The sequence below is a fragment of the Bufo gargarizans genome, chromosome 1 (genome assembly GCF_014858855.1).
Source record: "Bufo gargarizans isolate SCDJY-AF-19 chromosome 1, ASM1485885v1, whole genome shotgun sequence".
Classification (NCBI taxonomy): domain Eukaryota; kingdom Metazoa; phylum Chordata; class Amphibia; order Anura; family Bufonidae; genus Bufo; species Bufo gargarizans.
This window is the reverse complement of record NC_058080.1, coordinates 321435860-321461920: the sequence shown is the minus strand read 5'-3', so window position 1 is coordinate 321461920 and position 26061 is coordinate 321435860. Positions and strand designations below refer to the sequence as shown.

Below are 26061 nucleotides of genomic sequence, written 5' to 3'. Positions count from 1 at the left end.
CTGCAATCCAGGAGTGGTGGCTGCCAATGCACACTATAGGAAAAAGCACTGGCCTATGTGCTCTCCCATTGTCCTGGCCACTGGAGAGGCATTTTTTTCTATAGTCTACTTCTACTATCACGACCACCACTGCTGGATTACAGGGTGGTCGTTACCAAGGATACTAGTAGTGTATAATGTGATGGAAAACTGAATCAAGCCAACAAAGGAAGCAATACATTAGTAAGTGCCTTGTATTAACTTTCTGTACATGATAAATGCCATTTGCTGAAGTGAGACAATCCCTTTTAATACTGAAAAAAATATATAAAGACTACGGAGCTGTGTGAGTGCTCTTTTTTTTTTTCAAGCCAATCTGTACTTTTTACTGATACCTTTTTGATCATCTTTTAATCAATTTTATTGGGGAGGTGAAGCAATGAAAAAATGGAAAGTAAGCATTTAGATTTTTTTTTTTCCGTTACGCCATTCGTCATATGGGATAAATATTTTTATATAGTAATAGTAAGAGCATTTTGGTACATGGTGATTTAAAATGTTTATTTTTTTGAGAATTTATTTTAATTTTGGGGTGATTTATCTATTTTTAATTATTATTTTTTTGTTTGTTTTTACCTTTTTTTTTTCAGACCCCCAAGGGAACCTCAACAGGCAGTCATTAGATTGACATTTCTATTCAGTAATGGAATTTTTTCTATTACTGAATACAAAATTCAGTATATTCTAGTGTAGTGCTGCCACCTACAGGACTGTATTGGAATACTGTATTGGAAACTAGTAATATGTTTAGAAGCCTTGTATAGGCTCTGGCCTTTTACTCACTGAGATCAGGGAAAGTATTCCCGCCTGAGAAGGTGTTTTAGTTGCACCTCAACCGGAATTTGTGAATATATGCTAAAGCTTCATTTCATAGTGTCAGATCAAAAAGTCTTTGTGGTGAAGCTTTGGCAATAGCTTAAAGGTTTTGTGCACCAGACCTTTCATTGCTGGGACCTATGTTGGTGATCATACTTACCTGTTCTCAGGTGCTGGGTCCTGGCTTGTTCGCTCCCCAGCTTGTCTCGAGTCCCTCCACATAAACTTTCTGTTTGACGCTGCTGCAGCAAATTACTGGATGGTGCTCCCCTTGCATCATGTCAACTGGTCACATGACAAACGGGGAACAAATCATTAAAGGTTATCTAGAGGGACCCGAGACAAACAGCAGAAGCTGGGGAGCAACTGAGCTGGGAACCAGCGCCAGGGATCAGGCAAGTATGATCAAAACATGGGTTCCGCCAGTCTGAGAAGTGACTGTACAATCCCTTTAAGGGAGGTTGTTTTGTCACCTTCTAAACAGCCCAATAGCATGTACATAATTATTTTGTTAATTCCTCTGGTGTTACAGAGCTATAGTGTATAGAGAGCCTGGAAACATGCTTTTGAAGGACTGGAGTCAAATAATGAATGCCCCTTACATGTTTCCTGGCCCTTATTTCACTTAAAGGGGTTGTCCAGGTTCAGAGCTGAACCTGGACATACCCTTATTTTCACCCAGGCAGCCCCCCCTGAGGCTAGCATCGGAGCATCTCATGCCTGACGCGCTGCCTTGCCCTGCGCTAAATCACGCAGGGCAAGGGCTCTTTTGTTTATCATAACACACTGCCGGGCAGAAGCTTCCGCTTGGCAGTGTGTTCGGTGACGTCACCAGCTCTGATGGGCGGGCTTTAGCGCTGCCCTAGCTGTTTTACTGGCTAGGGCAGCGCTAAAGCCCGCCCATCAGTGCCGGTAATGTGACCGGGCTTCCTGGCAGCCCCATGGAGAGCCCGGTTCGTCACCGGAACGCCTAAAAATGCCTTTGCCCTGCGCGATTTAGTGCAGGACAAAGGAGAGCATCGGAGCATGAACTGCTTCGATGCTCAAGTCAGGGGGGCTGCCAGGGTAAGAAATGGGGATATGTCCGAGTTCAGCTCTGAACCCGAACAACCCCTTTAAGTACCATTTTAAGCATCTATCGGTAATTAGTGACACAAAATGAGAAAAGGTTATTTTATTACATACACGTGAGTTGGTTCCACATGGTCCTTCTCAATGACTTCCATCAGAGGTGGTTGGATTACTAGATGATAAATATACAGCGTTACAAAATACAGTACAGAGGTTTGCTTTTAGGCTCCTCTTCTTTTTCTATAGTAGTTCTTGTGTGTGCTGCATTTTCATGCTTATGAATGCTTTGTACATACTTTTTATTGTAGCTCATTTTATAGTTTAGATATCTATATTGGGAGAGGAATAAATCTGCAAATACAATGCATTACGTATGTGTATATCGCATGTACTGAGCCTTTGTGTACAGTATGGTAACCAATTACTGCATTCAGTATGTCTAAGGTTATGGGTAGTAGATTGCTGAGAAGGTTTATTCGTCAAGGGATTTATTCTAACTGACATATTAAAGAGGACCTTTCACCGATCCTGACATTGTGAACTAAGTATACAGACATGGAGAGCGGCGCCCGGGGATCTCACTGCACTTACTATTATTTCTGGGTGCCGCTCCGTTCTCCCGCTATGCCCTCCGGTATCTCTGGTCACTAAGTTATAGTAGGCAGAGTCTGCCCTTGTTCTGCTGTAGCGCTGGTCAATCGCATCGCAGAGCTCACAGCCTGGGAGAAAATAACCTCCCAGGCTGTGAGCTCTGCACTGCGATTGGCCAGCGCTACAGCAGAACAAGGGAAGACTCCGCCTACTATAACTTAGTGACCGGAGATACCGGAGGGCATAGCGGGAGAACGGAGCGGCACCCAGGGATAATAGTAAGTGCGGTGAGATCCCCGGGCTCCGCTCTCCATGTCTGTATACTTAGTTGACAATGTCAGGATCGGTGAAAGGTCCTCTTTAAGTAGAGAAGAAGGTTTTTTTATCCTTCATATCAGGTACAAAATGTGTTAACTGCAAATGAGCATAAGGGCTCAGTTCCCATATTGTGGACTGTAAATGGCCGGTCCAGAATACACAGGAATGGGCCGTGTGCACTGCTGTGGATGCGGACCAATTGACTTGAATGGGTCCGCAGTCCGCAAGATACGACCGAAGATAGGACGAAGATGGGCTTTCAGGTCCGCGCCTCCGCACCGCAAAAAGATAAAACATGTTGTAGCTTTGGTTGTATCTTGTGAATAGTGGACCCATTCAAGTCATTAGGTCCGCAACGCAATACGGAGTGTACGCGGCCGGTGCCTGTGCATTGCAAGCCGCTATTTGCGGTCCGCAGCTAGAGCGGTTATGTGCATGAGCCCTTATAGGCATATTTTGCCTTCATTTGGATAAACAAAGTAGGATGATAGGTTGGACGTGATGTTACTACATCACTGCCCTTTAAAAATATATATATTTAAAAAATATTCTGCAGAATTACCACATGGACACAGACAGCACATGGATGAAATCCGTGTGCTGCTCATACTTTTTGTGGCCCCATAGAATTTAATGGGGCTTCATGCAATCTGCAAAAAAAGGGAATCAGATGCAGACCCAGTCCTGTGCATGAGCCCATACCCAGATAGTTCCCTCAAAGGTAATCCCATCTGGATTCAGCATTCCATTTTAGTGGTAAAGTAACTGCTATGGCCTAAATGTCTCAGATTGCTACAATCTTTCAAGGGTACGTCCACAAGTGGCTGGATATCTGCAGAAGAAAAAAAAAGTTCACACCAAATGGTGCTGTTTTTGTTGCAGATTGTGTTGCAAAAATGACGCTTTCCATTACAAAGGGTGATATCCACAATGAAATTCTGCAGTTTAAATTGACATGCTGCAGATTTAAAAGATCAATTTCCGCAGCAGATGTTTTTCACAGCATATGGCCTCATGCACATGGCCGTTGTTTTGGTCCGCATCCGAGCCGCAGTTTTGGCGGCTCGGATGCAGACCCATTCACTTCAATGGGGCCGCAAAAGATGCGGACAGCTGTCTGCATCCGTTGCTCCGTTCCGTGGCTCCGCAAAAAAAATAAAATATAGCATGTCCTATTCTTTTTGCGGACAAGAAAAGGCATTTTCTCCAATGGGCCGCCCATTTCGTTCCGCAAATTGCGGAAGGCACACGGGCGGTGACCGCAAAAAACAGCACGGTCTTGTGCATAAGGCCTATGGATGAGATTCTCTAAAAACTCATTTACTGCACTGTTGCTGTACAACACTGCAGAACGGCTGCACAGAAATCCAAAATGACAAATCTGCAGGGTATCAGGGATTGTCCACGACTTGAAAGAAATGGGGATGGCCAGGTATGGTCTAAAAAATAAATAAAAAAACAACTGGTCTTGGCCAACAGCACTAAAAGGCATGTAAATGGCACATGAGTAATCTGGCAAGGTGGGAATCAGAAGTAGTCGGGACGGGAGCTATGCCGGAGAAACCAGAACAACCAGACCAGGTAAGTTGTTTCTTCTTTTTTTCACATTATGACTGGCCATCCATATTTCCAGTTCCAGCTGAAGAAAAACAGCCCCAAAGCATGATGCTGCCACTACCATGCTTTACTGTGGGTATGGTGTTCTTTTGGTGATGTGCAGTGTTGTTTTTGCGCCAAATATATCTTTTGGAATTATGGCCAAAAAGTTCAACCTTGGTTTCATCAGACCAAACACCTTTTCCCACATGCTTTTGGGAGACTTCAGAAGTGTTTTTGCCAAATGTAGCCTGGCTTGGATGTTTTTCTTCGTTAGAAAAAGCTTTCGTCTTGCCACTCTACCCCATAGCCCAGACATATGAAGAATACGGGAGATTGTTATCACATGTATCACACAAGCCAGTATTTGCCAGATATTCCTGCAGCACCTTTAATGTTGCTGTAGGCCTCTTGGTAGCCTCCCAGACCAGTTTTCTTCTCGTCTTTTCATCAATTTTGGAGTTCTTGGTAATGTCACTTGTGCCATATTTTCTCCACTTGATGATGACTGTCTTCACTGTGTTTCATGGTATATCTAATGCCTTGGAAATTCTTTGGTACCCTTCTCCTGACTGATACCTTTTAACAATGAGATCCCTCTGATGCTTTGGAAGCTCTCTGTGGACCATGGCTTTTGCTGTGGGATGCGACTAAGGGTACTTTCACACCTGCAGCAAGACAGATCCGACAGGTTGTTCACCCTGTCGGATCCATCCTTCCGCTATTTTGCCGTGCCGCCTGACCGCCACTCCGTCCCCATTGACTATAATGGGGATGGGGGCGGAGCTCCGGCCCAGCACGGCGAAAGGCCGCCGGACTAAAAGTCCTGTATGTCCGACTTTAGTCCGGCGGCCTCTCACCGCGAACTGCCGTACTGCACCGGAGCTCCGCCCAGTCAATGGGGACAGAGCGGCGGTCCGGCGGCACAGCGAAATAGCGGAAGGACTGATCCGACAGGGTGAACAGCCTGTCGGATCCGTCCTGCCGCAAGTGTGAAAGTACCCTAAGAAAATTTCAGGAAAGACCAACTAGAGCAGCTGAACTTTATTTGGGGTTAATCAGAGGCACTTTAAATGATGGCAGGTGTATGCTGACTTCTATTTAACATGATTTTGAATGTGATTGAAACAGCTACATCCACAACATTATTTTAGTTTTTTTTTGTTTTCTTCCCTCCACCTAAAATATTTCAGTTTGTTTTTCAATTGAGTGGTACAGTTCATAGGTCGCATTAAAGGTTGAAAAAGTTATGAAATGATTTATCTTTGGCTACATGCACACGACCGTATGTGTTTTGCGGTCAACAAAAAAAAAGGGATGATGCTCCATATGGCATCCGTTTGTTTTTTTGCGGACCCATTGAAAGGAATCCTATCAGCAAAAAAAAAAACAAAAAAAAAACTGAACGGAAACAAATAACGTTAATATGCATGTAGCCATTGTCTCATTTTTTTACAGCACAGAAACCTGACATTTTAACAGGGGTGTGTAGACTTTTTATATCCACTGTATATTGATCACAAGTGATTGTGATGTCCTGGACCTGACTATTGTGTAGCCTTATAATCCTTGTAGTGGGTACTGGTGGAGACAAGGGGGTTCTTCACACTCTGTGCTTAAAGGGGTTTTGTCACTTCTACAAATAGCATTTATTATGTAGGTAAAGTTAATATAAGTCACTTGGGCCTCTTGCACATGAACAATACGGATTAGGTCCAGATGCATTCAGGGTGCGTTCAGGAAAACGCACACTATTTCGCAAGCAAGTTCAGTCAGTTCTGTCTGCGATTGCGTTCAGTTTTTATCACGCGGGTGAAATGCACATTGATGCGTATTTCACGCGTGTGATAGAAAACTGAATGTTTACAAACAAACCATGATGCATTTTTCATGCAGCCCCATTCACTTCTATGCCAGAGTATAGAACATGCTCCGATTTTTATACAACACACAAGTGATGCGTGAAAAACAACGCTCATGTACACAGACCCATTGAAATAAATGGGTCAGGATTCAGTGCGGACGCAATGCGTTCACATCACGAATTGCGCCCGTGCGGAAAACTTGCTCGTGTGAAAGGGGTCTTACTAATATATTTGTTATTGCCTATATTGCTTCCTTTGCTGGCTGGATTCATTTTTCCATCACATTATACTCTGCTAATTTTCATGGTTACGACCACCCCGCAATCCAGCAGTGGTGGCCATGCTTGCACTCTATAGGAAAAAGCACCAGCCTATGTGAGCTCCCACGGTCCTGGCCACCAGAGAGGCCTGCACTTTTTCCTACAGTGTGCAAGCACGACCACAGCTGCTGGATTAGAGTGGTCGTAACCATGGAAATGAACATTGTATAATGTGATGGAAAAATGAATCTAGCCAGCAAAGGAAGCAATATGGACAATCACAATACATTAGTAAGTGCCTTGTATTAATTTTTCTCTACATAATAAATGCCATTTGCTGAAGTGACTAAACCCCTTTAAGTCTATCCTGCAAGAATTGAATTGTGGTAGAGAAGGTTCAAGCTTTTAACTGTTTTTACGCATTTAGAAATATAATTTTTGTGCATGATGGGAAACTAACATTATATACTGTGGTCTGTACATCAGTAGATGTGTCTCCTGTTTTTATGTTGCAGGATAATTGGTACTGAAGAAGTAATATATTACCACTGCAGGTTTGTGTATCAGACATTTGCTCAGTTTGTTAAGCCCTGGATTTATTTTTGTTTCATTTATGTTTGTAACAGCCAGATGGCACTGCTTTATATCAGAAAATGTCAGAGGGCGATCACCTTTATACAACAAAGTATGTTATGTGACATAGTGTAGGATTTGAAATCTTACAGGGCTAAAAAATGGCACATTTGTAGTCCATGAATCAAAAACAGAAGGTATGTATTTTTCTATATTCTTCTCTAGGTATCCATTTCTCCATCTCTCTTTCAAAGAATTATACATTTATTTACAATTATTTATTATTTTAGAATTAAATGGTTTGTGTTAAGGGAACCCGTCACATTATACATGCAGTCCTAACTGTGGGCAGCATGTAGCATGTTATAGAAAAAAAGAGGAGCAGAGCAGAACTTTGTTTTCCGTCTTGCATAATGGGACCCAAACGGATCTGTTATGCTTTCCCATAGACTTTTATTAGGACGGAAAGCAAACGGAATACCTTTTAAAGGCTTCCGTTTTGCATTCTGTCTGGGCGTTCTGTTATTTTCCGTTATAACAGAAAGCCATAACAGAATCCCTAACACTAGGGAGGACCTTGTTGTTCCGAAGCTGCCGGGGTCTATCATGTTTTTAAGGTATCCTAAGCACACTACCACCAATTTTTGTTGTGCAGGAAAACAGTTTATAGACAAACTGTTAATTTCTGAAAAGCGAATGATTGAATAAGAATGTGTACCTCTTTGAAAGAGGGATGGAGAAGTAAAGAACATAGAGGGATGTAGGCATAAATACAAAAGGAATTCAGATAAGGAAGGGCATAATATCTGACAAACAATAATTGCATCTAGAACAAATGTGTAAACTAATGCACAAACATAACTGGAAACAAGCTTGTACTTTATTGGTATATTCTACAGGTTACTGCATCACCTAAGCTTGAAAACAAACGGTTAGGTAATTCTATATTACTGAAAGTAATTAAGCCCTGGTCCATAATACACTTAAAATTTTCAGGACTTTCCAGGTGTTAATATGAATCTTTGAAATTTAGGTATGCGAACTGTCCAGAAATCACTCTCTAGGAATACCACTGTACATAATAGCGTGTAGGAGCCTTCATATGACTAAACATCTCCATTTGCCTTCTCATTGCCACAGAACCACCATACCAGTGTACTATTGTCTAATGACTAATTTTAAATGCATCCATTTGGTTGCATGGATAAGCATAAGTTCACTATTGCGGAGATCCTGACAGCTTAAACTTAGCATCTGACTGCAAAATACCTCTAATATCACAAGAACTCTTTCATAGGACCAGATGGTGGAAGCTCCTGGCCAAAAGCATGTGTGGTTGCAAGCCACTATTGTGCCAAACACAGTTGTACATATGTTGCATAAATGTCTGTCACTGAAAATAAGTTCCATTCATCTGAATGGTATTATTTGGAGGCAAGCATATGGATTTCTGCAAGCCCAATTTAGATGAATGGGACAGACAATATCTGAATTTGTCTTTACTATAATTTGACCTTGCACATATTGAGAGAGTGTCATTTTTTAGTGATATTATGTAGCAGAACTATCTAAATGTGGCTGAATGTGGGTGTTTCCATAAAAAATCTAAATTCAAAATATTTTATTATGTGTATAGCATAGATTAATGTCACAGTTTGATTTACAGTTAAGTTATACCGTTTTTTCCGCATTTACCTTCAATGACAGGACATGATGATTCCAGACTGTGAGAAATCCTTGGAGTTGAGATCTTATCAAGTGTGGAAGGCATAGATTTTGAACGCAATCTCTTGCCAGAGTTGTCTTCACCCTTCCAAAGTTAGGAATTAGACATCATCAAATAGTATGGGGGGGGGGGGCAAAGAAGTTGGAATTTAGCCAAAACTATCCCCTGACCTGTTATAGATCAGCCTTTTTGAAGTGACAAGATCAGATTGGTAGAGTACTTGAACCACCACCAGTTGCCACTTTATAGAATGCGCAAACTCCAAACGCCTTTGGCACTGCTCAGAGGTTTCAATGCTCAGAGATCCCTGATACAACATTTTAAAGAAAGCACCACCAGTTTCAATGTAAATGGAGCTAAAGAGATTGCAGGCCCCTTTGCCCGATGTTTGGGCAGATTATCGCTAACAAGCATTTGTACAAACACTCGTTAGCCAAAATTTGCTCGGTAGCCATATCTGTTAGTGTAAAGGGGTCTTTAGTCTCTGTATAAACTACACAGGTCGGGAAACCACCAATATTATCTTCTGCTATCTATCTTTTGGTTGAATGACTTCATAACAGTTCACTCAAAAATTTGAATACATTATAATTTATTTCATTTTCAGAAAGCTTAAAAATATTATGTTTGTACCTTGTTTTCTGTTTCCACAGTTGTAAGATCAAGTGCTCCAATGTCGGCCTCTATTCTTAGGTTAGCTTTTGTGGTCCATGATCGAGATAATGGACTAATCTCTTGAGTTGTGACACTGTTGGTTGCTTCAAGTTCCCTCTCTAGATCACTTTCCATTTCTGAAGCATCAAGACTAAATCTTTAAAAACAAATGAATGGAAAAATATGCTATAATTTTGAAACCAGAACCTGGATCTGAATACTTTTTGTAATTGCATGTAATAAAAAATGTAGTATAGTCAATGAGTCATCCAATAAAATGTATCTGTGTAGCGCCACCTACTGTTTGTTTTTTTCTTATTTCTTTGTCCTGCTCACTGAGAAGTCCGCATATGCTCAGTTTCATCCTCCAACTGCCTCCTGAGTTGTGATAGGGAGAGCTGAGACACGCCCCCTTATCTGCAGCAGAAAAGACACTCCCCTTGAGCTGTCAGCTTGATATAAATCTAGCAGAGCAATGATTGGGGAGATCTCTAGATCCATGTGAGGTACATGGCTGGTTCTAGCTTTGTTAGAAAGAGCTTGCCGTGTACTATATGATGTCTGATTTTTATTTTTTACATTAGTCATTGGATAAGTGTGGTTGAGTGTGACACATCTATAATTTTTTTGAGGAAATATATATGCAGAAAAATCATATCCCCTCTAAATTCTGTGTCAATATGAAACATCTCCTGTGGCATTAGAAAGATTTTTTCCTAAAACCATCAATGGTGCAACTTGAAAATACAGGTCGATTTCCACCACTGAAAGGTCCTAGTATCTAGGCCACAAGAATATTGGAATATATACAAATTTATAAGAGTTGACTTTAAGGTTTTAAAAGCTATACTGGAAATGTGTAGTCCTCAAAAGGTTTATGGAGTATATAGTATAAGGAAAGTACTAAGTGGGAGAAGTCCATTAGGAAGCTGTTAATAATATAGTCAGACTTTCACACAGCCACCCTAGATTGGTCTTCTAGGGATGTAGTCTTCTCAAGGAAGATAACCAATATGCATCATACAGTAAATGGTGGACCTGAAAGTCTGTCACAGGATATCTGGTCTGAATAATATGATGGTCTCCTCATAGAGGTGGTAGAGTTTTCACTGTATTTTTTTTGTAACCTTTTTTCTAAAAAGAATTTGTTGTTTCAACTTTTAACACATTAGGGAGATTCATATTTTGTAATTTAGTTATAATGAACTGGCATATTCCTATATGCCAGTGCATGCATTTTGGTATGCCATAACCAGGTATTATCAAAGACCCTGGGTGGGTGGAGTGGCGCTTCCTCTGGATGGTTCTGACAAGGATGGGCTTTGGGGAAAAATTTATAAATATCCTTAAATTATTGTATAAATCCCCCACGGCAAAATTGAACCTTAATGGTATCTTGACCACTAATTTTGATTTAAATAGAGGCACGCGGCAGGGCTGCCCATTGTCCCCATTGTTATTTGATATTTACATTGAGCCCCTGGCTTTGGCTATTAGGCAGGATGAGCAGGTTAAAGGATTTGGAACACTAGGAGGGCAAGACCGTATTTCGTTATATGCGGACGATGTTTTTTTTTTTTATAGACCATACGGAAACAACTCTCCCCAGAACTATACAAATGGTTAAGGCATTTAGTGAGGTGTCTGGTCTTCTTATAAACTGGTCTAAGACCAGTTTGATGCCAATAGACCCGTTACCACAGAAGGAGGCTCTTGTGACTCAGCTAGACATCGTTGATACTTTCCAATACTTTGGCTTGATTATATTACCCAGGGTTGAAAATTTTGTCCAACTTAATCTTAACCCCCCTAATAGCGAAAGCCAGAGCAAAAATAGGGATTTGGTTGAGACTTCCCCTATCCAGAGCTGACCGAGTTTCACTGGTCAAAATGGTGATACTACCACAATTTCTTTACGTGCTTAGGAATATACCTATCTGGATAGAAGATAAATACTTTAAACTCATGGAAAGAATAATTAATGATTTAGTGTGGGGAAGAAAACGAGTTCGGATAAAATTGGAACATCTATATAAACCATTGGAGTGTGGGGGTCTAAATCTCCCCTATCTTAAAGGGTATTTTATTGCTGCCCAGCTACTGATGTGTTATGAATCAAAAAATAGTGCACTTCTAGGGAGCTTAGTAGGGAGTTATGTACATAATAATATATTTACCCTTTTAGAATCCGGGTTATTGAGTAGCCAAGAGCGGGGTTATAGAGAGACTATAAAACTACTTTTGAGAGTCTGGGCTACTACTAGAACATGGTTGAAGATAAAGGGTTAACTCACATTCACGCCTCTTTGGCATAATGTACACTTGCAGATGTTACATGGAAGTAAGATCATGGTGTGGCTATTTAGTCGTTCCCATATTATTACTGATATGCCAGTAAGTGGTGAACCACTCTGTCAAGCAAGAGATTTGGACTTGGGCTAGTTCTAAGGGCGTTATCCCGGAAGTCCTCTGGTTTTTACTTTTTTCAGCTTTTCCTTGCAGATTCCCATGCAGAAAAAACGCAGTGTATTACACTGCCACCAAACTATATGAGATTACACAAATCTCATGTACACTTTGTTTTTTGTTTTTCTGTGCGGAAATTGACCTGCCTCGCAGATTTCAAAATAAACAGCATGTAAATTCTGTAATTGGACATTGCAGATTTAAGTGCAGATATGCTGCAGAAACACACATAAATCAGCACAGAAATTCATGCGGACCTGTGCAGGTGGCCTAGAAAGGCCAAGACTTTTTTAACCCCTTAGAACATTATGACATACAGTTATGTCATAATGCCAACAGGGGATGTATGGAGCGGGCCTCTGCAACGGGCCCGCTCCATACATAGCAGGTGCCAGCTGTATCATACAGCCGAAACTTGCCTGCACTGACAGGAAGTGACGATCGCGCCGCCCCTGTCATTTAACCCCTCAGTGTTGATCACGGCACCTCTGAATGAAGGCAGAGGATGCAGCTCCCTCTGCCTTCCCATCGGAACCCCAACAGTGAAATTGCATGACTCCGATCGGTTGGAAGCGCTCCAGGTCTGCCATGACTTTCTCCATACTGAGCTATGCACGAGGCATAGTTCAGTATGGAGACTGTAAAAATCCTATTCACCCTAATAGAGATCTTGTAGGGTGAATAGGAGAGGGCATCAAAAGATCCCATGTACCAGGCCCCTAAGGCCTCTTTCACACGGGCGTCAGTTTTTTTGCCCGGATAAGAGCCGGGTGCGTTGCGGGAAAATGCACGATTTTCCCGCGCGAGTGCAAAACATTGTCATGCGCTGCACTCGCGTGAGAAAAATCGCGCATGTTTGGTACCCAAACCCGAACTTCTTCACAGAAGTTCGGGCTTGGGATTGATGTTCTGAAGATTGTATTATTTTCCCTTATAACATGGTTATAAGGGAAAATAATAGCATTCTGAATACAGAATGCATAGTAAAACAGCGCTAGAGGGGTTAAAAAAAAATAAAAATAAAAAATAAAAAATAATTTAACTCACCTTAGTCCACTTGATCACGAAGCCCGGCATCTCCTTGTGTCTCCTCTGCGCTGAACAGGACCTGGGGTGAGCTGCTCCATTAAATACCGGTTAAGGACCTGCGATGACGTCACTCCGGTCATCACATGGTACGTCACATGATCTTTTACCATGGTGATTCACCATGGTAAAAGACCATGTGATGACCGGAGTGACGTCATCGAAAGTCCTTAACCGGTATTTCATGGAGCAGCTCACCCCAGGTCCTGTTTAGCGCAGAGGAGACACAAGGAGATGCGGGGCTTCGTGATCAAGTGGACTAAGGTGAGTTAAATTATTTTTTATTTTATTTTAACCCCTCTAGCGCTGTTTTACTATGCATTCTGTATTCAGAATGCTATTATTTTCCCTTATAACCATGTTATAAGGGAAAATAATAATGATCGGGTCTCCATCCCGATCGTCTCCTAGCAACCGTGCGTGAAAATCGCACCGCATCCGTACTTGCTTGCGGATGCAATGCGATTTTCACGCACCCCATTCACTTCTATGGGGCCTGCGTCACGTCAAAATCGGCCAATATATAGCATGCTGCGATTTTCACTGAACGCACAAGTGATGCGTGAAAAACAACGCTCATGTGCACAGCCCCATAGAAATGAATGGGTCAGGACTTAGTGCGGGTGCTATACGTTCGCCGCACGGATCGCACCCGCACGGAAAACTCGCCCGTGTGAAAGGGGCCTAAGGGGGCTAATTGTTTTAAAAATAAAAGTGATAAAAAAAAAACACCAAGATTTTAAAAGTTTAAGGGTACTTTCACACTTGCGGCAGGACGGGTCCGGCAGGCTGTTCACTCTGTCGGATCCGTCCTTCCGCTGTTTCGCCATGCCGCCGGACCGCCGCTCCATCCCCATTAACTATAATGGGGACGAGGGGGGCGCTCCGGCGCAGTACAGCAGTGCACGGCGAAAGGCCGCCGGACTAAAAGTCCTGCATGTCCGACTTTTTAGTCCAGTGGCCTCTGACCGCGAACTGCCATACTGGCGGCGGTCCGGCGGCACGGCGAAACAGCGGAATAACAGATCCGACAGGGTGAACAGCCTGCCGGATCCGTCCTGCCGCAAGTGTGAAAGTACCCTAAATCATCCCCCTTTCCCACTATATATATATATATACAGTCATGTGAAAAAATTAGGACACCCTTTGAAAGCATGTGGTTTTTTGTAACATTTTTAATAAAAGGTTATTTCATCTCCGTTTCAACAATACAGAGAGATTAAAGTAATCCAACTAAACAAAGAAAACTGAAGAAAAGTATTTTCAAGATCTTCTGTAAATGTCATTCTACAAAAATGCCTATTCTAACTGAGGAAAAAGATAGGACACCCTCACATGTATTCCCTCTTAAATTGGCTCAGATCTCACACAGGTATATCACAACAGGTGCACATAATTAGTAGATCGTTACTCTGCATGTTGAATGAGGCTTGCCCTATTTAAACCTCAGACATTTAGTTTGGTGTGCTCCTGACTGTTGAAGTGAGAGTGAGCACCATGGTGAGAGCAAAAGAGCTGTCAGAGGACTTCAGAAAAAAGATTGTAGCAGCCTATGAGTCTGGGAAGGGATTTAAAAAGATCTCAAAAGATTTTGAAATCAGCCATTCCACTGTCCGGAAGATAGTCTACAAGTGGAGGGCTTTCAAAACAACTGCCAACATGCCCAGGACTGGTCGCCCCAGCAAGTTCACCCCAAGAGCAGACCGCAAGATGCTAAAAGAGGTCTCCAAAAACCCTAAAGTGTCATCTCGAGAACTACAGCAGGCTCTGGCTACTGTTGATGTAGAAGTACATGCCTCTACAATCAGAAAGAGACTGTACAAGTTTAACTTGCATGGGAGGTGTGCAAGGAGGAAACCTTTGCTTTCCAAGAGAAACATCGAGGCCAGACTGACATTTGCCAGAGATAAAGTTGACAAAGACCAGGACTTCTGGAATAATGTTCTTTGGACAGATGAGTCCAAAATTGAATTATTTGGACACAACAGCAGAGGACATGTTTGGCGTAAACCAAACACAGCATTCCAAGAAAAGAACCTCATACCAACTGTGAAGCATGGAGGTGGAAGTGTCATGGTTTGGGGCTGCTTTGCTGCAGCAGGACCTGGTCAGCTCACCATCATAGAATCCACGATGAATTCTACTGTGTATCAGAAGGTGCTTGAAGAACATGTGAGACCATCAGTTAGAAAATTAAAGCTGAAGCGGAACTGGACCATGCAACATGACAATGACCCAAAACATACTAGTAAATCAACCAAAGATTGGCTGAAAAAGAAGAAATGGAGAGTCCTGGAATGGCCAAGTCAAAGTCCAGATTTGAATCCCATTGAGATGCTGTGGGGTGACTTGAAAAGGGCTGTACGTGCAAGAAACCCCTCAAACATCTCACAGCTGAAAAAGTTCTGCATTGAGGAGTGGGGTAAAATTTCCTCAGACCGATGTCGAAGACTGGTAGATGGCTACAAGAACCGTCTCACTGCAGTTATTTCAGCCAAAGGAGGTAACACTCGCTATTAGGGGCAAGGGTGTCCTACCTTTTTCCTCAGTTAGAATAGGCATTTTTGTAGAATGACATTTACAGAAGATCTTGAAAAGACTTTTCTTCAGTTTTCTTTGTTTAGTTGGATTACTTTAATCTCTCTGTATTGTTGAAACGGAGATGAAATAACCGTTTATTAAAAATGTTACAAAAAACCACATGCTTTCAAAGGGTGTCCTAATTTTTTCACATGACTGTATATATATATATATATAAAAAAAACATATTAGGTATCGCCACGTCCAAAAGTGTCTGAACTATTAAAATATATGAAAAAAATTCTTGTATGGTGAACGCCATATCAGGAAAAAAGAAAAACCATGCAATTCACCATTTTTTGTCATCTTGTTAATAACAATGATAAAAAAGACATACATACCACAAAAATGGTACGAATAAAAATTACAGTTCGTTATGCAAAAAAGAAGCCCTCAAACAGCTCTGTAGATTATGGAAATGGAAAGATTTTTTATTTATTTTTTCAAAGTAGTAAAACAAAAACAAAAAAATATAAAAGTTTGGTATGGCCACATTTGTATTGACCTGACGAATAAGGAGGTCTTTTTAGCGCACAGTGACAAACACAAATAATTTTTTCCAGTTTTCCAATACGAGATATGGTAAATTTAATGGTGGCACAAAAAAATGCATCTTGCCCCGCAAAAAATAAGCCCTCATATAGCTATGTGAACATAAAAAATAAAAAAGTTAGGTTATTGGAACGTGGGGAGGAAAAATCCAAAATGCAAAAATGAAAATAGGCCTCAATGCCGAAGGGTTAAACATCTATAAAAAAAAAAATATTCACCATTAAATAGAAATACATGTTTGGTACTGCCACAATTGTAATGAACCATAGAATAGAATTACATTTTTATGTATACGATTCCCCACCTCAACAGACAAGCTCTAAAATGATGTGCCCAAAAATGACACCAATAAAAATTACAACAAATGTAAAATCAACCATGTTATAAGGGAAAATAATAAAATGAATAGAACACCTAACCCAAACCTGAACTTCAGTGAAGAAGTCCAGGTTCAGGTCTGGGTACCACATTCAGTTTTTTCTCAAGCGCGTGCAAATTGTATTGCACTTGAGTGGACTGACTGCAATTGCGTGCCTACTCGCGCGGTTTTCTGCAATGTACACGCGACGCATCTGCAGCAAATCCGGAACGCCTGTGTGAAAGGGGCCTTAGTCATAACCAGAGAATAGTAAGATGTGAACTCAATATAAGGCCTCTTTCACACTACAGTATGTCCATTTCAGTGTTTTGAGGTCCGTTTTTCACGGATCCGTTGTTCCGTTTTTTGCTTCCGTTGTGGTTCCGTTGTTCCGTTCCGTTTTTCCGTATGGCATATACAGTATACAGTAATTACATAGAAAAAATTGGGCTGGGCATAAAATTTTCAATAGATGGTTCCGCAAAAAACTGAACGGATACGGAAGACATACGGATGCATTTCCGTATGTGTTCCGTTTTTTTTGCGGACCCATTGACTTGAATGGAGCCACGGACCGTGATTTGCGGACAAATATAGGACATGTTCTATCTTTCAACGGAACGGAAAAACGGAAATACGGAAACGGAATGCATACGGAACACATTCAGTTTTTTTTGCGGAACCATTGAAATGAATGGTTCCGTATACGGACCGTATACGGAACGCAAAAAACGGACCGCAAAACGGAAAAAAAAAACGGTAGTGTGAAAGAGGCCTAAATGTGATAGACTAACATGCCACACCTTCCACTGAATTGGGAGGTGGTTAACCAGGGTTGTTTAAAAAAAACAGCTACACCTGAATATTTCAGTACACATCGCACCGAGTGATTTAACGCCTTAGGGCTCTTTCACACTTGCGTATTTCTTTTCTGGCATAGAGTTCCGTCATTATCCCAATGCATTCTGAATGGAGAGAAATCCGTTCAGGATGCATCAGGATGTCTTCAGTTCAGGACCGGAACGTTTTTTGGCTGGAGAAAATACCGCAGTATGCTGCGCTTTTTGCTCCGGCCAAAAATCCTGAACACTTGCCGCAAGACCGGATCCGGAATTAATGCCCATTGAAAGGCATTAATCTGGATCCGGCCTTAAGCTAAACGTCGTTTCGGCGCATTACCGGATACAACGTTTAGCTTTTTCTGAATGGTTACCATGGCTGCCAGGACGCTAAAGTCTTGTTTGCCATGGTAAAGTGTAGTGGGGAGCAGTGTACTTACCCCCCGTGCGGCTCCCGGGGCGCTTCAGAGTGACGTCAGGACGCCCCACGCGCATGGATGACGTGATCGCATGGATCACATCATCCATGCGCATGGGGCGCTCTGACGTCATTCTGGAGCGCCCTGGGAGCCGCACGGGGGGTAAGTATACTGCTCCCCCGCTCCCCACTACTACTATGGCAACCAGGACTTTAATAGCGTCCTGGCTGCCATAGTAACACTGAACGCATTTTAAAGACTGATCAGTCTTCAAATGCTTTCAGTTCACTTGCGGTGTTACGGATCCGGCGGGCACTTCCGGCAACGGAAGTGCACGCCGGATCCTAACAACGCAAGTGTGAAAGAGGCCTTAAAGACTCAGGACAAGACAGTACTTTGCGCCCCAGAACGAGTATTCTCATCCTGCGGTCCTTCCTCATCTCCACGTGTGGTGCCGCGATCAGCGGCAGAGATCCGGCTGCATACACCGGCATCGGTAATAGCGCCTGATGCCAGTGGATTAACCCCTCATATGCCGCGGCCAGCACTGCGGTGGAGGGGGACCTGATGGTTGCCATGGCAGCCCAAGCCATTCAAAGGCCTTGGGGCCCGGCATGTACGGAGGCCTATGAGTAATACACTGATAGTCAATGCAGTACAATACAGATGTATTGTGCTGCATTGAAACAGGGATCAGATCCTGTAATGTTGAAATCCAATAGTGGGACAAAAATTAAAAATAATAAAAGTGGGAAAAAATGTGTCTTTAACAATAAAAAAAATTACGTTTCAATAAAAAAAAAAAAACTTTCCCATAAAGAGAGACATATAAAATTAAAAAATAAATAAAAAAATACATAAAAAACATGATCCACCCCATCTGGTCAACACCGTAAAAGAAAATGAATAAAAACTGTGCTAAAAAAAAGCCATTTTTTGTCACCTTACAACACAAAAAGTGTAATACCAAGCGATCAAAAAGTCATATGCACCCCAAAATCATACCAATCAAACTGTCATCTCATCCCGCAAAAAATAAGACTCTACCTAAGACAATCGCCCCCCCCAAAAAAAAATATGGCTCTCAGAATATGGAGACACAAAAAAATGTTGTTTTTTTTTAAATGCTTTATTATGTAAAGCTAAAACAAACAACCAAATCATATTTGGTATTGTCGCATCTGTAACACCCTGCTATATAAAAATACCACATAACCTAAGCCCTTAGGTGAACACCGTAAAAAATAAAAAAATAAAAGGTGTGTAAAAAAAGCTATTTTTTGTCACCTTACATCACAAAAAGTGTAATGCCAAGTGATCAAAAAGTCATATGCACCCTAAAATAGTACCAATCAAACCGTCATCTCATACCGAAAAAAAAATGAGACCCTACATAAGACAGTCACTAAAAAAATAAAAACACTATGGCTCTCAGAATATTGAGACACAAAAAATAAATAAAAAAAATTCAAAAATACTTTATGTAAAACTGAAACAAACAACCAAAAAAAGTCATATTTGGTATTGTCTCATCTGTAACAACCTGCTCTATAAAAATACCACATAATCTAACCTTTTAGATAATCATTGTAAATAACAAAAATAAAAACGGTGCCAAAACAGCAATTTTTTTTGTTATCTTGCCTCACAAAAAGTGTAATATAGAGCAACCAAAAAATCATATATACCCTAAAATAGTACCAATAAAATAGCCACCTTAGGGCAAATTGCGGTCTGCAATGCACGGGCACCGTCCATGGGGCAGCCGCATGGGGATCGCAGACCCATTCACTTGGGTCCGCGATCCGTCCATTCCGCAAAAAGATAGAACTTGCTCTATCTTTTTGCAGTGCAGAGGCACGGAATGGAACCCCAGAAAGCACTCCGTAGTGTTCCGTTCTGTGCTTCCGTTCCACATCTCTGGATTTGCGGACCCATTGAAGTGAATGGGTCCGCATCCGTGATGCAGAATGCACACGTAACGGTGCCCATGTATTGCGGATCCGCAAATACAGTCCGAAATACGTCAACGGGCAGCACACGTTCGTGTGAATGAGCCCTTATCCTGTAGTTTCCATAATGGGGTTGTTTTTTTGGAGTTTCTACTCTAGGGGTACATCAGGGGGTCTTCAAATGTGACATGGCAACTTAAAATGATCCCAGTGAAATCTGCCTTCCAAAAACCAAATGGCATTTCTTTCCTTCTCCGCCCTGATGTGTGCCCGTGCAGCGGTTTACCACCACATGTGGGGTGTTTCTGTAAACTAAAGAATCAGGGTATCAAATATTGAGTTTTGTTTGGCTGTTAACCCTTGCTTGGTTACTGGAAAAAAATTGATTAAAATGGAAAATCTGCCATTTCCTTTAATTCTTGTGGAACACCTAAAGGGTTAAGACCCCTTTCACACGGGCGTTGCGGATTGGGGCCGGATGCCTTCAGGGAAAAGTGTGCGATTTTGACACTAAAACAAGTCAGTTTTCACTGCGATTGCGTTCCATATTTGCGTTTTTTCCGCGCGGGCGCAAAACATTGTAATGCGTTGTTTGGCATGTTTGGTACCCAGACCCGAACCCGGACTTCTTCACAGAAGTTCGGGTTTGGGTTAGGTGTTGTGTAGATTTTATTGTTTTCCCTTATAACATGGTTATAAGGGAAAATAATAGCATTCTTAATACAGAATGCATAGTACAATAGGGCTGAAGGGGTTAAAAAAAAATTAAAAATTATTTAACTCACCTTAATCGACTTGATCGCGCAGCCCGGCTTCTCTTCTGTCTTCTTCTTTGAGGAATAGGACCTTTGATGACGTCACTGCGCTCACCACATGGTCCATCACATGATCTTTTACCATGGTGATGGATCATGTGACGGACCATGTGATGAGCGCAGTGACGTCATCAAAGGTCCTTTTCCTGTGCACAGCAAAGAAGAAGACAGAAGAGAAGCCGGGCTGCACGATCAAGTGGATTAAGGTGAGTTATATTATTTTTTATTTATTTTTAACCCCTCCAACCCTATTGTACTATGCATTCTGTATTAAGAATGTTATTATTTTCCCTTATAACCATGTTATAAGGGAAAATAATAATGATCGGGTCCACATCCCGATCGTCTCCTAGCAACCGTGCGTGAAAATCGCACCGCATCCGCACTTGCTTGCGGATGCTATGCGATTTTCACGCAGCCCCATGCACCTCTATGGGGCCTGCATCGCGTGAAAAACGCTGAATATATAACATGCTGCAATTTTCACGCAACGCACAAGTGATGCGTGAAAATCACAGCTCGTGTGCACAGCCCCATAGATATGAATGGGTCTGGATTCACGCACGCATTGAACCCGCGCAGAAAACTTGCTCATGTGAAAGGGGCCTAACAAAGTTTGTAAAATCAGTTTTGAATACCATGAGGGGTGTAGTTTCTAAAATGGGGCCATTTATGGGTGGATTCTATTATGTAAGCTGTACAAAGTGACTTCAGACCTGAACTGGTTCTTAAAAAGTGGGTTTTGGAAATTTTCTGAAAAATTTCAAGATTTGGGTCCAAACTTCTAAGCCTTCTAATGTCCCCCAAAAAAGAAAATGTAATTTACAAAATGATCCAAACATGAAGTAGACGTTTGGGAAATGTAAAGTAATAACTATTTTAGGAGGTATCACTATCTGTTTTAAAAGCAGAGAAATTGAAATTGGAAAAATTGCAAATTATTATAATTTTTTTTTACTTTGGTATTTTTTATAAATAAAAATGATATATTTTGACTCAAATTTACCACTGTCATGAAGTACAATATGTAACGAGAAAACTGTCTCAGAATAAGGCCGAATGCACACGGTCGTTGTTCACGGCCGTGAGCGGTCCGTGGAACTGCGGCCTGGATTCCTGCTGAGTGCAGGAGCGCACGGCGTCATGGGTTGCTATGACGCCGTGCGCTCCCTGCTGCCGCCGCAATGCAGTAATGCACTGGTATAGATCATACCAGTGTATTACTGTACTGTGGCGGCAGCAGGGAGCGCATGGCGTCATAGCAACCCATGACGCCGTGCGCTCCTGCACTCAGCAGGAATCCAGGCCGTGGTTCCACGGACCGCTCACGGCCGTGAACAACGGCTGTGTGCATTCGGCCTAACTTGAATTAGTAAAAGCGTTTTAACGTTATCACCACATAAAGTGACACATGTCAGATTTGCAAAAAATGGCCTGGTCCATAAGGTGAAAAATGGCAAGATCCTTAAGGGGTTAAAACCTTGCATAAATAATTTAAAAGCAATGATCAACGAATGTGCATCATGTAAATAGGCCAAATAATAAATAACATGAATAGCTTACATTCTTATATGCCCTTTTACAATGTACATCACAATAGCAACTATAACTGAAATTAAACATTATTAATAATATTGATACATGAGCTCTTTCCGGAGATTTAAGCCATCAGGATACCTAGTGTTAAGACGAAAAATCCAAAAAGCCTCCTTTTTCAGCACTAAGGCCTCTTTCACACGGCCGTTGCGGAAAATGTGCGGGTGCGTTGCGGGAACACCTGCGATTTTTCCGCGCAAGTGCAAAACTGTGCAAATTGTCATGCGTTTGGAACTCGCGTGAGAAAAATCGCGCATGTTTGGTACCCAAATCTGAACTTCTTCACAGAAGTTCAGGCTTGGGATCGGTGTTCTGTTGATTGTATTATTTTCCCTTATAACATGGTTATAAGGGAAAATAATAGCATCCTGAATACAGAATGCATAGTTAAATATCGCTGGAGGGGTTAAAAAATTTTTTAATTTTTTTTTAACTCACCTTAGTCCACTTGCTCGCGTAGCCGGCATCTCCTTCTGTCTTCATCTTAGCTTTGTGTAGCAACAAGGACCTGTGGTGACGTCACAGTCATCACATGATCCATCACCATGGTAAAAGATCATGTGATGGATCATGTGATGACTGTGACATAACCAAAGGTCCTTGTTGCTACAGAGAGCTAAGATGAAGACAGAAGGAGATGCTGGGCTGCGCGAGCAAGTGGACTAAGGTGAGGTAAATTATTTATTATTATTTTTTACCCCTCCAGCGCTATTTTACTATGCATTCTGTATTCAGAATGCTATTATTTTCCCTTATAACCATGTTATAAAGGAAAATAATAATGATCGGGTCTCCATCCCGATCGTCTCCTAGAAACCGTGCGTGAAAATCGCACCGCATCCGCACATGCTTGCGGATGCTTGCGATTTTCACGCAACCGCATTCATTTCTATGGGGCCTGCGTTACGTGAAAAACACGGAGAATATAGAGCATGCTGCGATTTTCACGCAACGCACAAGTGATGCGTGAAAATCACTGCTGATGTGAACAGCCCCATAGAAATGAATGGGTCGGTATTCAGTGCGGGTGCAATGCGTTCAACTCACACATCGCATCCGCGCGGAATACTTGCCCGTGTGAAAGGGGCCTAAGTGTTTAACACTTCCTTCCCGGGTGGAATCCTGATTCTCTCAATAGCATATGCAGTGAAAAAAAACGCACAGCCAGACACGTGCATGAATCTAAATGAAGTGTCTGGCTGCATTGGAAATGTTAAAAAAGTAATGAAGGATTTTCTATATAATTAAAATGTTCCAATATCCTGGTTTTGAATTTTCTAGTAGTACTTCCCACATACAGTCCTGATCAAAAGTTTAAGACCACTTGAAAAATGGCAAAAAAATAATATTTTACATTGTTGGATCTTATCAAGGTTCCAAATAGAGCTTCAATATGCAACAAGAAGAAATGAGAGTGAGACCAAAAATTTTTTGAGCATTCAATTAATTGAAAATAACGATTAAACTGAAACAGGCTGTTTTTCAGCTGATCAAAATTTTAGGACCACATGCCTTTAAAAGGCTAAATCTGTGCAAAGATGTGGATTCATTGTCACTTTCTGTCAGGTAGTCACACGTTGTGATGGCAAAGGCAAAAAAACTCTCCCTTTTTTAACATGGTCGGGTTGTTGAACTGCATAAGCAGGGTCTCTCACAGTGCGCCATCGCCATCTTAAATGATCCTGAGGGTTATGGAACAAAAAAGTCAAGTGGAAGACCCAAATAAATTTAATCAGCACTGAGCCGGAGGATCCAATTGGCTGTCCGTCAAGACACTGGACGATCCTCGACCCAAATTAAGGCCCTTACTGGTGCTGACTGCAGCCCCATAACCATCAGATGGCATCTGAGACTGAAGAGCTTCAAAAACAAAAAACGTCTTAAAAAACCTTGTCTCCTTGAACGCCACAGAACTGCTCGTTTGGACTTTGCAAGAGAGCACCAAACATGGGACATTCAAGGTGGAAGAAAGTTTTATTCTCTGCTGAGATTTTTTTTTTTTACCTTGATGGTCCTGATGGTTTCCATCGTTACTGGCATGACAAGCAGATCCCACCTGAGATGTTTTCTACGCGCCACAGTGGAGAGGGCACATTAATGGTCTGGGGTGCTTTTTCCTTCAGTGGAACAATGGAGCTTCAGGAAGTGCAGGGGCGTCAAATGGCCGTTGGCTGTGTCTAGATGTTGCAGAGAGCATTCCTCATGACTGAGGGCCCTCGTCTGTGTGGTAACAACTGGGTTTTTCAACAGGACAACGCTACAGTACACAATATCTGCAGGACAAGGGACTTCTTCCAGGAGAATAACATCACTCTTTTGGCCCATCCTGGGAGCTCCCCTGATCTAAAGCCAATTGAGAACCTTTGGGGATGGATGGCAAGGGAAATTTACAAAAATGGACAACAGTTCCAGACAGTAGATGGCCTTCGTGCGGCCGTCTTCACCACTTGGAGAAATGTTCCCACTCCCCTCATGGAAACGCTTGCATCAAGCATGCCGAAACAAATTTTGGAAGTGATAAACAATAACGGCGGAGCTACTCATTACTGAGTTCATGTTTGGAAGTTGGATTTCTGTTTTGGGGGAATTTAGTTTTTTTTTTAGAGTTGTGGTCTTAAACTTTTGATCAGCTGAAAAACAGCCTATTTCAGTTTATTCATTGTTTTCATGAAATTGAATGCTCAAAAAATGTTTTGTCTCACTCCCATTTCTTCTTGTTGCATGGTGAAGCTCTACTTGGAACCTTGTTAAGATCCAGCCATTGTAAGGGGGCATAATGACCGTCTCTAAAAATATCACATGATCTACCCCCTCATGTGACCACCGGAACAAAAAAAAAACTATGACGAAATAGCCATATTTTGGTCACCTTGTCTCACAAAAAGTGTAATATCAATATCAAAAAGTACTATGTACCCCCAAATGGTACCCATGAAAATGTCACCTCGTCCGGCAAAATATAAATTTGTATCTCTGTAATAGTACTGACCAGTACAATAAAGATAACATGGCAAATTTCCTGCACAGTGTACTGTGTAGAAACAAAACTCAAAAAGCAATGGAAGAACTGTTTGCTGCCTTTTCTTTATCCTGCTTCCCAAAAAGCTAAATGAAAAAATGATCAAAAAGTACCCAAACATGGAACCGATGGTGGCAACTCATCCCTCAAAATATAAGTCCTCACACAGCTCCATGGGGAAAAAAACTTAAAAGAAGGTATAGTTGTCAGAAAATGTCTTTACTGGTACCCCAGAGGCTGGGCAAAAGTAATATGGCGCCCATAAACCAATCCATCTCAATTTGTGCTGCAAAAGCCAAAAGGTGGTCTTTCCTTTGTGAAACCTGCAGTGTAAAAAATCTGCAGTTTACGTCTACATTTATAGCATTTCAGTATCCAGCACAACCCACCTAACAATGTAAAGGTTGTGGGGTTTCTTGAATGGCACCAGCTGGACAGAGCATACTGGGCAGTAAAATGCCATATCTCTGGAAAACTTCCCCTGCTCATTAATTTCTGCAAAACACCTGTGATGTCAAAATGATTACTCTCCTCCATAATAAATAACTTCAGGAGTCACTTATGTGGAGTTTCCAAAGTACAGGTACCTCAGGGGATCTGCAAATGTGTTGTAGCACCTGAAACCCATTGCAGCAAAATCTATGCTCCAAAAGCCTAATGACGGTACTTCCCTTCAGAGCCCTACCATGTGCCCATAAAGCAACTTATGTCCATTTATTGCATTTTAGTACCTAGAAGTATCTGCCTATCAATTCAGGTAGTATGATGTGAGTTTCAGCTGGGCATGGCATATTGGGCACTGAAGTGCCATATCTGTTGAAAACTTTCCTTTTCAGTTTGCACGGCCCCCGGGACATTCATTTCTACAAA

The 26061-nt window shown here is 41.8% G+C and overlaps 1 protein-coding gene across 2 annotated transcripts in view; it reads right to left on the bottom strand.

The window, feature by feature from the left end:
* Positions 1-26061, bottom strand: part of ARHGEF18 (Rho/Rac guanine nucleotide exchange factor 18) — a 534361-nt gene that overhangs the window by 199570 nt on the left and 308730 nt on the right. For both annotated transcript variants that reach the window (XM_044305773.1, XM_044305780.1), the window contains exons 4-6: positions 9489-9666; positions 8825-8939; positions 2041-2098 (exon numbers count right to left, since the gene is read on the bottom strand). In XM_044305773.1, the coding sequence (XP_044161708.1) occupies positions 2041-2098; positions 8825-8939; positions 9489-9666 (351 nt within the window). The remainder of the gene's footprint in view (positions 1-2040; positions 2099-8824; positions 8940-9488; positions 9667-26061) is intronic.